The sequence below is a fragment of the Rattus rattus genome, chromosome 2 (assembly GCF_011064425.1).
Source record: "Rattus rattus isolate New Zealand chromosome 2, Rrattus_CSIRO_v1, whole genome shotgun sequence".
Classification (NCBI taxonomy): domain Eukaryota; kingdom Metazoa; phylum Chordata; class Mammalia; order Rodentia; family Muridae; genus Rattus; species Rattus rattus.
This window is the reverse complement of record NC_046155.1, coordinates 113,890,555-113,904,538: the sequence shown is the minus strand read 5'-3', so window position 1 is coordinate 113,904,538 and position 13,984 is coordinate 113,890,555. Positions and strand designations below refer to the sequence as shown.

The following is a 13,984-nucleotide window of genomic DNA, read 5'->3' as shown; positions in this document are numbered from 1 at the left end:
CTGCTACATATGTATCTAAACCAGTGAATCCCTCCCTGTATATTCCATGGTTAGTTGTCTAATCCCTGGGGACACTGGTTGGTTCAGCCAGCCAATGTTGTTCTTCCTATGGGGTTGCAATTCCTGCCTGCTCTTCTAGTCCTTCTGCCTGCTCCTCCACCAGGGTCCCTGAGCTCAGTCTGATGGTTGGCTCCAAGCACATACATCTGTATTGGTCAGTTGCTTGCTGAAACTCCCAAAGAACAATCACACCAGGTTCCTGCCAGCGAGTGCCTCTTAGCAACTGAAACAATGTCTGGATTGGTGTCTGTAGCCAGGGTAGATCCCCAGGTGGGGCGGTCCCTGGATGGCCCTTCCTTCAGTCTCTGCTCCAGTTTTGTCCCTGTTCTTCCCTCGGACAAGAACATTTCTGGGTTAAAAACTTTGAGATAGGTATGTGACCCCATCCCTCGGTTGGAGTCTATGCCTGTGCTGGAGATGGTCTCTACAGGTTCTATCTTCCCTTTTCTGCACATTTCGGCTAAAGTCATCCCCTTTGGGTATTGGGAGTGTCTCATTTCTCTGGCATCTAGGGACCCTCTAGTGGCTGTCCCCTCTTCCTCATCCCCCACTGCTACATATTTTTATTAGATTTTCTGACTTTCTACATCTTTCCCATCCCCTCCGGCACCTGATATTGCCCCCTTTTTCCTCCCCTTCCCCTCTCTCTTCCAGAAACCCATTCCCTTCACCTTCCTTGATCATCCTCTTCCCCCCTCAATGCAGGACTGAAGCATTCACACCTGGTTTTCCTGCCTCATGAGCGCCATGTGGTCGGTGGGTTGTACTGTGGGCATTGTGAGCTTTTGGGATAATATCCACTCATCAGTGAGTTCGTACTATGTGTGTTCTTTTGTGCCTGGGTTACCTCATTCAGGGTAATATCTTCTAATTTTATCCATTTGCCAGCGAATTTCCCAATGCCATTGTTTTCAATAGCTGAGTAGCACTCCATTGTGTAAATAATATCACGTTTTCTGTATCCATTCTTCCATTGAGAGGCATCTGGGTTGATTCCAGCTTCTGGCTATTATAAATAAGGCTGCAATGAACATAGAAGAGCACGTGTCCTTGTTATATGTTGCAGCATCTTTTTAGGTATATGCCCAGTAGAGGTATAGCTGGGTAGATCTATTTCCAATTTTCTGAGGAACCGCCAGATTGATTCCTGGAGTGGTTGTTCTAGCTTGCAATTCCACCAACAATGGAGGAGTATTCCTCTTTCTCCACATCCTCACCAGCATCTGCTGTCACCTGAGTTTTTAATCTTAGCCATTTTTTCTGATGTGAGATGGAATCTCAGAGTTTTGATTTGCATTTCCCTGATGCCTAAGGATCTTGAACATTTCTTTAGTTCCTTCTTGACGACTCAAGATTCCTCAGTTGAGAATGTCTTTGTTTAGCTTTGTACATCTTTTTAATAGAGTTATTTGGTTCTCTAGAGTCTAACTTCTTGAGTTCTTTGATTTCATTTGATATTAGCCCTCTATCAGATGTCAGGTTGGTAAAAGTCTTTTAACAATCTGTAGGTTACTGGTTTGTCCTATTGACAGTATCCTTTGCCTTACAGAAGCTTTTCTATTTTAGGAGATTCCATTTGTCAGTAGTTGATCTTAGAGCCTGAGCCATTGATGTTCTGTTTTAAGTTTATAACTTGAGTTTAATTTTCTGATGTTTTATAAGTTGCAATTTAAATATTGTAAATTTAGATATTTTAAAATGAATTACTTTAAACATATACACCGGAATAGAAATATCGTAGTTGCTTGGTTGTTAAAATGGTGCCTGAAGAAGCTCTTGTTTACTAACTGGAAATTGTACATCATTTCCCCTTAAACTTGAATTGCTATTCCACTAACCCCTTGAATTCTCTCAGAATCCAATATATTTTTACACCTGAAAAGGTATACTTTGATTCTTAAATTTATCTTTCTTCTATATCAGCATGCACATAAATTATAAGTTTGCTTTCAAATATTTTATGACTAGCTTATTCACCAGTTAATATTTTAACATGACTGTGTTTACTATTCAGTTACTAGTGTGGGATAGATTTGTTTGAAGATATGTATCATTGGGGAGGTTCATCACTGTGAAAGCATCATGTAGCACATACTTAGATATTATTGTACAGGGTTCGCAGTGCAGTCTATTTGTTTATACCAACTTCACCACAAACTCATTTTTAATGTGCTGTACTTAAGTATTAATGACAGGTACAGCATCATTAAGTAAGGGGAACTTTTAGTTCTATTTTTGTAAGACTCAACCCAAGAGACTCCCGTGAATGAGACATGAGACTAGAGACCGCTGTAATGGCATGAGGAATTTTTTATGTCCAGCTAGATGAGGTCAGCCAACCTCTTGAGGAGAAGCAAATCCCGATCAATCCATAAAGTACAGTTTTATACATTTCATAAAGGGCGGGATAGAGATTGGGCATACAGGGGCATTGGTGAGAGTTTGGCTACAAACCAGGGCAGTGCCAGGGTCCTTGAAATGCATTCCTTTAGACAATGTTAAGACAGTCCTACTGTGAAGACAGGGCTCCTGGTGATCTCAGAGACTGCCCTAGACAGGATTGCTGCACTCCCTCCTGGATGGGAGGAGCTGTCTGAGGCTGGTGGAAAAATACTAGCCCTCACATTTTCATGTTATGGAACCATAATCATATGTGTTCTTTTTTTTTATCATATGTGTTCTTAATCTTTGATGCAAATGTCATTATGTGGTTCATGAATGCAGTTGAATAATTTATAATTTTAAAAATACATTTCAATATATACAGAGGATACTTAAATGTATAAACATGCTTAAAACATATGTCAGATCTCCAAATCTCTATATATGTCAAAATATGCGTATGCTTATTTAAATAGAGATACAATGCAGTCCAGTTTTCCTAATGATATAAAGAATAATACAATATAAGGTAAAGTTACTCATAAGAAAAAATAATCTAGCCAAGAGTGGTAGTAAACCAGACATGTCTAAGCCTGCTTTTCTTATATAGTAAACCTTTTCTTTTTAAGTAAGTTGATGGATTATAGTATCAAATAACAAATGTGTAATATAGTAAATATATAAGCCTACTAGCAACATCATCATTTATCATTAAGTATTATGTATCATGAAAAAATGATTTTTCATTAGCAAGAACTTTATAGTTCTGGTTTTTGTTTTGTTTTGTTTTTTATGTTATGGGGCCACAATGAGGTGTGATAAATATTTGGTTGAAATTTCATTATGTACTGTATGAATGTAGTTGAAAATTTTATAATTTTAAAAATTCGTTTTGATATACATAGACAGTATTATTTCTAAATGTATAGGCCAGCTTGTAGAAAGATGAGGTTTAATGAGGTTCTCCAACCCATAAACTCATGAACAATCAAATGCCTTGAAAAGACCACTAACTTACTGTGGCCTCTAATTGCTCCCTCAGAAAATTTCATTCAGAAGATTAAATTGAAGTCAAAGGAGCCAAATGTAAAGAATTAAAGCTACCCGTGTGGTTCAAGTTGAGGCGTGTTTGAAATTACTTCAGTTGCATTCTTTTTTCTTTGATAAAGTACTTTTCTAATGGACAGAGAATGATTATTTATTACTTCAAAACAGTGATACTTTCTAAAATTCCATTTCCTAGTAATGATGAAAAAAAATCTCAGTCCAGTTTTGGACATATTCTTTTCTTCCGTCTCTGGCATTAGATGTGATAATTTTGTCCTATTGATCTGACCCTTGGATCACAGAAACATTCAACACTGCTACATACTGAATTCTGAGAACAAGAACCTCTTTTGTTTTCCATACCACATGGATGAAAATTTCATCAGTTTCCTTAGTGCAAATCTAAATCCACACCCCAGTGCTCTGGCACTCTTATAACAAATCAGGTCAGGATTATTAGCTCCTCCCATTAGTCTGTGAGAATTACTAATTGTCATAAAGTTTATACTTCAGACTGATAATCTGTTTATTTGTTCCTTTCTTGTGAAACTGGTATAGGAGTGAATGTTCACCATCTACTGTTGATCCTCTGTACTGCCCCTTGCTGTGTGCATTTACTCTGCGACATGGTTGTGAAATTAATTATTTGTGTTTTAATTATTTATATTTTATAAAACATACTTGGGAAATAATGGATTGATACCCTAACAATTATTAATTAGAACACTGAATACGACATCAATAGAAGACTTCACTTAAAATAAAACATTTGGTTAACCTCATGCATATAAGTCACTGAAACAATAAACTAAAAAGATGACTAACACATACATTGAGTTTTTAACACTGTATGCTGGATGAACATGATTTTTTCTTATTTTCAGAAAAGGTTAATGTATTAAGACAGTGGCATCCATATTGTATATGATATAGATTGCATGTCTAGATTCTATATCTCAGAGGTGGCTGCTGTTTTTTGTCATAAATTCTTAAAGAAATTTCGAGAACCTGTGTAAATGCCTTTGTGCTGATTGTCTGTTGGCAACTTTGATACTTAGTACGGTCATCTGGGAAGAAGGAACCTCAGTTGAGTAAATGCCCCATAATACTGGCCCACAGGAGAGTCTGTGGAAACATTTTCTTGACTGGTGATTGATATGTCCAGCTTCTGTGGGCAGTGCCACCCCTGGGCAGATGGTACTGGGATGTAGAAACAGCAAGCCCTTGAGAGCAGTCCAGTAAGCAGTGGATTCTGCTTCAGTTTCTGCCTACAGTCTGGCCTGTAGTTTCTGCCCCAACATCTCTTCTTGATGGGAGGAGCTGTAAGGTGAAATCAATCTTTTACTCCCAAAATTGCTTTTGCTCATTATGTTTCTCATTGCAATAAAAAATAGTGTACAAATTCATAGATATACAAACACGAAACATAAGCTTTAATTTTTTAAGCAAAAAAATATATTGACCCTACAGTAGATAATTATTGATTTTTTTAAACAGTATTTTCAAATGTTTTTTAATTAGCTTTTGATGAGACTCTTATGTTTTGATCATGGACAATTTTTATATAATCTTATAAAATTTTCTATGACACAACTTTGTATCTCACTTTTGTTACATTTTTCATTATTATACAGGTCGTGAAAAAGTTAATTTTCATGTAATTTTTCCTTTGTTCTTGACATATTTAGAGTTATTCTAATCAGCTTCAAATATGCAGATATTTTCAATTATATTTTGATACTTATACAGATTTGTTTGAAAATCTTCTGATTAAGTTTTAAACTGGAGAGGAGCACACCCTGTCAAACAAATTTTATATATAAATATTTAAAAACTACTTTCTTTTCTTCTACTGAAAATAGATATTTTTTTCATATAACATTCTGGTTATGGTTTGTTTCTTTTCCTTCCCATATGGAACCACCACCCTTTTCTGCAACAGGCTTCTAAGGTATAATAATTAATATAATACGACATGACATGATAAAACAAAGACAAACAGATTAGAATAAAACAAAATAGCAGAAGGAAAGTACACAAGGTAAGTCACAAGGAAAAGGCGTAGATGACGAGACAGTTTTTGAAATACTCAGGAATCCCCTAAAAAATGCTTAACTGGAAGCCATAGTACATATGCAAATGACTTGTAAAGTAAAATTTAAAAACAGTAATAAATTTAAAAAAAATAAAAATCCCTAATGTAACATTAGGAGACAAAGAACCTCCAAAACTGCTATTGAATTTATTTCGTTGGCCATCTAGTCCTGGACATGCAGACTATCTTCAAGATTCCCCAGTGAGAAAATTAAAATTTCATATGCAAGGGGCTCTTAACTGGAGATAACTTCTATTTAAGGATGGGGACATGTGTCTAGTTATTTCAGATCTAAGATCCCTAATATGCTTAGGAAGAAACTTTTCTGATGATGGCCAAGCAAAGCTCTGATCTGTGAATATAACAGAATGTCGTTGGGAGCCATTTTATCAATACATCCCTTTAGCAAGATAGTAGTAGTATTTGGTTTTCCCCCTTCTTCCTAAACAAGTTCCTAGTCACTCAGAGAACATCAGCTATGGGTTTCATCTTATGGATCGGGCTTTAAGTTAAATCCAGCATTGCTTGGTTACTCCCACAAACTTTGCACCACAATTGCTCTAGTTTGACCTGCAAGGAGGACTCCACTGTAGCTGGCATGGTGTTTATATTTCTCTTTTGGTAACATGCAGCATACCATCTGGTACTAAGGAAACTAACCCTTAGGAATGAAGGTTCTAGGTAGGCAGCAGACCAACTTCACTGTATTCAGTGGGTTGTATAGGTCAAGCAATGGGGTCATACCATCAGTTTGTGAAGATCAGCCTTTAGTCCTGCCAACAGCCTGGGTTGTTTTGGCCTTCCAATGGGATCCCTTTGAGCAACTACTCTATTAAATATAACCCAATCCTGCTACTTGAAGCTTCATTTGGTGATGAGGAAAGTCCAGGTGTCCTTCTGTCTCCCATATTATTTTGTGATTTTATTTAGATCTTCTTTGTGTTTGTGTGTGTGTGTGTGTGTGTGTGTGTGTGTGTGTGTGTGTGTGTGTGTGTGTGTGTGTGAAGCTTCTCCTGTACTAGGTTTCCACACTACCACTTAACTGCTCCTTAATTTTAGCTGCTCTTCCATTTTTCTTTCCTTGTGCTATTCTTTCATTCCACTTATTAGCTGGAGAGTTTGTAAACTTTGTAAGACAGGGGTGAGCATGAAAAAGTTAGTTTATTTACTAGCATGTTTAAGATAGGCAAAGCAATTAGAAATGACTGATTCTGTCTGTGAATTCACTTGATATTGGAGTAAGAAAACTTACATTTCCACTTTGTGCATCTGGATTATCAATTTGACAGGGTTTAGAATTATCATAGAAATAAATCTCTGGATGTTTGTGTGAGGGTTTTTACAGAGATGATTACCTAATGTGGAATAAACACTGTGAAAATATCACCATTCCATTAGCTGCTGTCTCAGAATCAACGAAAAGGAGAATGGAGAGGTTCAACCACATTCAATGCTCCCTAATCCTTGATTATGGGGTGTGATGGTATTAACCACCGCATGCTCTTACAGTTACGCCTTTTCTACCAGAATAGACTACACCCACAATCTATCCAGGGAAAAAGAAAGACTCTGTTGAAAAATAATACTCACTTCTTAAAACTTATTGAGATCAGTTTCACTGACCAGGATATGGTCTATCTGATATACTCATTTGAAATGATTTTTTAATTAACTATTGTTGACTGGCTGAGTAATAAACAACAGGTGACAATAGTTTTAATTAGTTAATGGTAGTGTTCAAAATTTTAGTATACTTATGGTCTTGTTTACTTTTCTCAATGTGTTGAAATCAACTATAGTTTTGGATCTATGGGTCCTTGAAATTCCATATATATATATATATATATATATATATATATATATAATTTCAAGTACATTAAAACTTTAACTCTGTTGATTTTGAATTTCATAGAGATATTGTTGGATTTGAGCATATCAGTTTAATCCTAGCATGTTTATGTGTTCATCATTTTGTCATCTTCTATGTTGCTTTGGATTCATTATTTTTATGAGTATTTTCTCCAGTTGTCATGCCTTCTGAAGTAACAGCTTTGGACAGTTGGTTCCCAACCTTTTTTTTCTTTAAGCATAAGTGGTTAGCAAAAAAGAAAGAAAGAAAGAAAGAAAGAAAGAAAGAAAGAAAGAAAGAAAGAAAGAAAGAAAGAAAGAAAGAAGCTCTTGAGCTCATTCTCAACTTCCCAGTATTGAAGCTCTTGGATCTGTAGAGCTGTGTGAAGGTCACATGGGAATTGTAATGAAGTCAAAATTGGAGGAATTTTTTTCTAGATCTGTACTACAGTTTATCAGTTTTTTATTCATTATTTTATTTATTCATATCACAAATGTTTCCCCCCTTCCATTCCTCCCAGAATTATTTACCCTATCCACCCTACCTTAGCCTCTGAGAGGGTGCTACCTGCACCCTCAGTTAACACTCTTGGTCTTCCTATTGGACTGCAATCCCCATCAGATTCTTCTATCCTTCCCCTAACTCTTCCACAGAGGTCCCCAACCTCAGTCCAATGGTTGATTGTGGCATCTGTTTCAGTCTGCTCCTGGTAGAGCCTCTCAGTTGACAATAACAGCTAACCAGAATGCCACCTTGATAACACTTTGCCTCTTCATGAATTTTTATGAGCTTCCTTGTAATAGTGTTTTTCTTTCAGTAAATTCAGTTTTTGTTAGAAAACTTTTGATTCTGTTTTCACTTTCAAAGACATTTCTGTATAGATAGAGCTTATTACACAATAGTTGACATTTTGCTTTGTTGGCACTTTCAGATATCTGTCACTCTACTACACCCTGACATGTTTATTTTGAGGCACATGCCTATTGCCTTCACATTTCTTCTTCCCTTTATCATGCATAATATATAGATTTTATCCCTTTCTAGGCATCTCTCAAGTTTTCTCTTTGTTATACCCTTTCAGTATTTTCTTGAAGTTCAGGAGATTTTTGGATTTATGGGTTGGGAGGATTTTACATCATATTTGAGAAATGCTTTGTAGAAAACTCAGTTTATCCCATTGTGTCTTTGCTGCCACCATGATAGCAGTTGCATGCATGTTAAAACAGTTATTATCCACAGACTGCTGGCAGTATTTTTCTCAGTCTTTATTCGCTATAGAATTTGATTTGGATAGATTCTAATGTTATGCCTTCTAGTTTTCTCTTTTCTTTGTCAATACCTGTTACTATATTATTAACCTGTCTAGTTACCTAACCACTTAGAAATTGTATTAAATCCTAGAAGTGGAATTATGTCTTTTAAGCATACCTTCCCTTTCTCTTTTAAGGAAATACATTGTCCCCCTGTTTGGCAGATGGATGCCCTCCTTGTGCTCCTTCGTATGACCTAATTTTCTATGTGCACACAATACTAGCATTTAAACTCCCTCCAATTATCCTACTTATTGTATTTAAACCCATCTTTCCTCTTTGATTTTTACTTAATCATCCTAAGTGTCCTCTGTCCAATAATAGTTACATTTGAAGTTAGAACATCAATTTAAGAGTGGAGGGAAATGAATCAGTTAAAATACTCCTAGGTAGGTACTATCTTTCTTTTAGATTTCTGAGGAAGGGGTATGTGTGAGAGTTAGAAGGAAGCAGTGCATGCTGAGTTCATGTTGTTGCACTCACCTCCACACACAGGCCTTTCTGATAACATTTAAGTGCCTGCCGCTTTTAAGGTTTGGCCAATTTTAAATTATTCTTCCCAAGTGTATTGGGCTTATTATTCCGTGAAGTTCCACTACTTTGGTTCAGTTTGTCCTTTAAAAGGAAAACCTGCTTTGTGATTTCATATTATAAGATGTATCACCTTGAAATCTACTGCTAATTTTAACATCTCCACTAACTACTCTTTACAAATAAGGGGACAATTATAGGATCACAAACTAGGGACCATGGGACACAGATCTTATGTTTTTAGAAATTATTTGAAAGTGTTTAACTTATTGATCTCTTGTAGTCTTTGAAGAAATTTATGTGGTTTTCTTTTTTCATATGACTTAATTTTTTTCCTCACCAGGACTTGAGATTTCTCCTTTCCACAACACTGGCTCCTCTTGCTGCATATTTTCCATTTCTTCTTTAATCTATCACATAATTTATAGCTGCTTTGGCCTCCACAAACTCATAGCTCATGTTATTGTTGTTTTGTTTGTTTTGTTTTTTGTTTGTTTGGTCTCTTTAACCAATGATACTTTTGTAGTTTCCCACACTGTTCTTTGTCATATCGATTGTTGCCAGGCTGAAAGAAATGGTAAATGTAGGTTTGGTTTGTTTTCTTGATTTTTTTTCCCCAAGAGAGTATAGTATGTGTTCAGTTTCTGAAACACCTCGTTCACACATCTTTGGGATGATAGATAGACAGATAGATAGATAGACAGACAGACAGACAGACAGACAGATAGATAGATAGATAGATAGATAGATAGATAGATGATAAAATATCTGAGAGTTTTATGAATATATAAAGTATATTTTGAGCACAGTTTCCTTCAGCTCCCCCTACCTTCCCTCAGATTCCCTTTCCCCACACTTCCCAACTTCACATCACTTTAAAACAACCAAATTCAGTTTGTGCTGTCTTCATACAAATGTGTAGGATGGTTGACCTACCAAGAGCCAGACCCTTAAAAAACTGACTCTCTCTTTAACATCCATCAACCGTCCATAACTCCTCAGTTCAGGGTGGTGGCTCTTGAACCCTACCTCCATGCTGCAATGCTGATTTTCCTGATCTTGCGTGGGTCTTGTGCAGACAAACACAGCTGTCATCATGAGTGTTAACAGTCTTACTATGTTCAGAGATTTTCATCACAGTCCTCCCTATACGCTGGTACTTAAAAATCACCCCTTCTTCCATCACAGCGCCTGAGCCTTTAGTAGAAATGTGTTATAAGATGCCCCATATGTGGAAGAGTATTCCACGGATACTAATTTTCTGCACTTTGACCAGTTGTAAGTTTCTACATTAACTTAGTGCAACATTTTCTGCTGAGTTTTCAGATCTGAACTGATTTTGGGTATAAAGATATCAATTTAGTGGATTGATTAGTACTATGTTCATGTAGCAGAATAATAGTAGTGGATTCACCCCTAGAGCCTGTTAGCTTCCCTGCCATGTCTTCTTACCCGGATGTATAGTATAAGGTATGTATTCCTCCTGTGAAGTAGGTCTTAAACACAATCAGACAGCAGTTGGTTACACATATCTCACCACTTAGTCCTTATTGTAGCTCTCAGTATTCAGAGCTCAGTAAGACTCTTGATAACATTTATGTCCAACAGCCTACATGGAATCATTTTTGACTGTGAAAGATATCTATGCAGGAGAAAGCTTCCTCATCACAGAGCAACTTGACTCTTCTATGTCCTGTGATGAAAGTGTATAGTATATTCGGTAATGATGTCTTGAGTATCAAATTCTGGTGGGAAGCCAAGGACAATGACAATAGCATTCATTACACCCTGTACAACACCTCAGAAAAGCTGCCCACGCCTGATCCTAAGCTTTTTATTTGTCATCCTGTGACTTCTTGGAGATGCATGATCCCTTGTATACAGTAACAACAATTAACCTTTACATTAATGTGTGTGTGGGTATGTGGGTGAAGTACATATAATAGTAGGTTTGTCATAATTGCAGGGATGCAGTTCAAAGTCAGGATTTTATGAATGCTGGGAAACAGCACTTACCCTGAGGTGTACCTGAAGCTTTCTTTCTTCTCTAATGGAAGAAGATATCTATATTTTACCATCATGACTGTAAAGAAATGTTGTTTTCGTGATTCTCCTTTCATTTTTGAAGAGAAAAGCCTTAATAAAAATGTTTCGCCTGGTTGTATGAGTTTATATAAATTCTGCTCTTTGTCTTCTGCTCTCAATTTTGTTGAAGTAATGTGAGCAGACTGCATTTGTCTTCACTGGGATAAGAATTCAACATTTGTTATCATAAAGGAAGTCAGTGCTTATCAGTAAACCTTGGAGGAAAAATCAATTTGAAATACTTAATTCTTGGTATTTATTTTTCCTATTTGTTAAAAATACATGTTTTTGCTTACTGACAGAAGTTTTATATTATATTATAATCAAAGCCTACTTGTCCTTTCCCATGAACCCTGCAGTGCATAAACTAAAGAAGTATATATAGATGCATGTGTCGGGGGATGCTTGCAGGTGCATAAAAATGGTTTCCAATTGGTAATCTCTCTCTCTCTCTCTCTCTCTCTCTCTCTCTCTCTCTCTCTCTCTCTCTCTCTCTGTCTCTCTCTCTCTCTCTCAACTCAATGCAAAATCCTTAGAACAATATTCCAAAATTCCAATTAATTATGTGGCATTTATTCATTCGCTCTCTCTTAGTGTGGTTACCAGTGGCATATGGGGATAATACAAAACACACTGCATAATTTCTAGCAGCCAGTTTATGCCTATAGTTACATTCTTTCTGAATTCAACTGTGAGTATCATAATTGGAGAATTGTTTTAAAATGTAAAGCAGCAAGAAATTAAGTTTGCAAATACCTTAAACCCATGTTCATACAGTTCTCTGCTTGTCATGTTCTGCCAAATTTTGTACCTGATTTCCATTTCTTCTCTTCACTTTCCAGGAAAACAGTTGGAGTTTTCTGCTGTGGACCCAGTTCTATTTCCAAGACTCTTCATAATTTGAGTAACCGGAACAACTCATATGGGACAAAATTTGAATACAATAAAGAATCTTTCAGCTAAAACCTTAGGAGACTACTGGGACTCTAAAGAAGGAACAAGTGCAATTTCTAAGACTTAGAGACTCGGCTGAATCAGACAGCTATGCTATGCCAAAGAATATCAAAGTTTTGCTATTTATGATTATTTAAAATGAGAATTCAAAAAATGTGGCAAAATGACATGGTTAATCTGCAAGCCAAAGGGGCCCTGAAGAATATTTGATGTGGTGATTCACATATTGATGGGCAAATTAAAAGAATGCTGTTAGATGCACACTGTTGATTTTTATGGGAAATTCAAGAACTCTTTAATGAGGAGCTGAACTCACTCACTCTGAAGCTGATAGCCGCAGCCCACTTTAAATTGTTTTCAGTCGAACAGGTTCAAAGATTGAACAAAATTAAAAATTCATTGAAACTCAGACTCCATTTTCTACCTTGTGAATAAGTGGAGTGGCTTTAATTTAGATGGGCTCCAGGCAAACACTTGGAGGTTGAAACTGTAGCACAAAACTTTCTATCAATACGGGTAGATCATGTCTGCTGCTTCACTACTGACTCTCATGCCTCCCTGTAGCGTTCCTAGTCTACACGCTCACAAGTCTTATGCCCCTGTGGATGTCGCACCGACTTTCGTATTTTTGCATCTTACCCTATGTGTAGGAAAATCTGCTCCCCCTCAGCCAACCTTTGACACAATGAAACAATAGAACTGTTTGATGACAAATTTGTTCAACTTAGTGCTATGGCGTAGTTATGAAAACTGAGAGCAGAGCCCCTTAAGGTGCTGTTTTAAGTTTATGCTTAGACCCCAAAGAGCTTTGTATCTTGCACGGAACACGGAAGCACAAGACCTCTCTCCACTGACTCCCTCTGTTTTCAGACAAGAGATGTGGAATTCATGTACCAGAAATGGTACCCTGCTTTGCTTTCTACAAATGTAGAACTTAAAATTTTAGTTTAGAATCACTAATATTATTTTTCCACCGTTTGAAACCATGGTGAGTTACTAGTTTTAAGTTCCCTGTTCATGTGATCCAATCAATGTATGACCTCTCACTATTTAATATTCCCAAATCAGAAGGAAAGTCTACATTACTAACTTAATAAAGAAGATATTCATACAGTTTATCCACTTTAGTTTGGTAGATAACTATTAATGCTATCAAATAGAACAGATTGCTGAAATTCATACCTTGCCTTATTCTTGTTAATCTTTTGTGTATCACATGATAACGATAAATGTCATTATTATTTGGCTTTCATGTGATTCACCGATAAATAGTCAAGCACACTACAATATCTAGCACCAACGACCACATGTATATTTAGCTACACATATTGTTCTTTTATCCTTGGAACACTTTCTTATCCCTCCTACGGGCAACGTGCAATGCTCCTGTAGATAAAACTGTGGAGACAAATAAATTACGACATCTTTGCAATACTGTCTAGATGAAAAAGGCTTTTCACAAAACACATATGGCAAAGAACTCATAAAAAAGAAACTTGAGTTGATCCAAGCTTAATGTGCAATACTGACTTCTTACTGATTATAACGTATTCATATGACTGACTATGAGAATCTATCAGATTTCAGTAATTCAGGTCAAACTTTTAAAAAACAAAGATGATATTTCAGACTTGCTTGCTAGGTGGAGTGAACTTCCTTGCCTAATCTAAA

General features: G+C 36.5%; 1 protein-coding gene across 2 annotated transcripts in view; it reads left to right on the top strand.

Moving 5' to 3' along the window:
- Window positions 1–12,851, top strand: part of Nox4 (NADPH oxidase 4) — a 152,374-nt gene extending 139,523 nt beyond the window's left edge. For both annotated transcript variants that reach the window (XM_032895944.1, XM_032895945.1), the window contains one exon: window positions 12,202–12,851. In XM_032895944.1, the coding sequence (XP_032751835.1) occupies window positions 12,202–12,322 (121 nt within the window). In that variant the 3' untranslated portion in view covers window positions 12,323–12,851. The remainder of the gene's footprint in view (window positions 1–12,201) is intronic.
- Window positions 12,852–13,984: the final 1,133 nt, after the last annotated feature.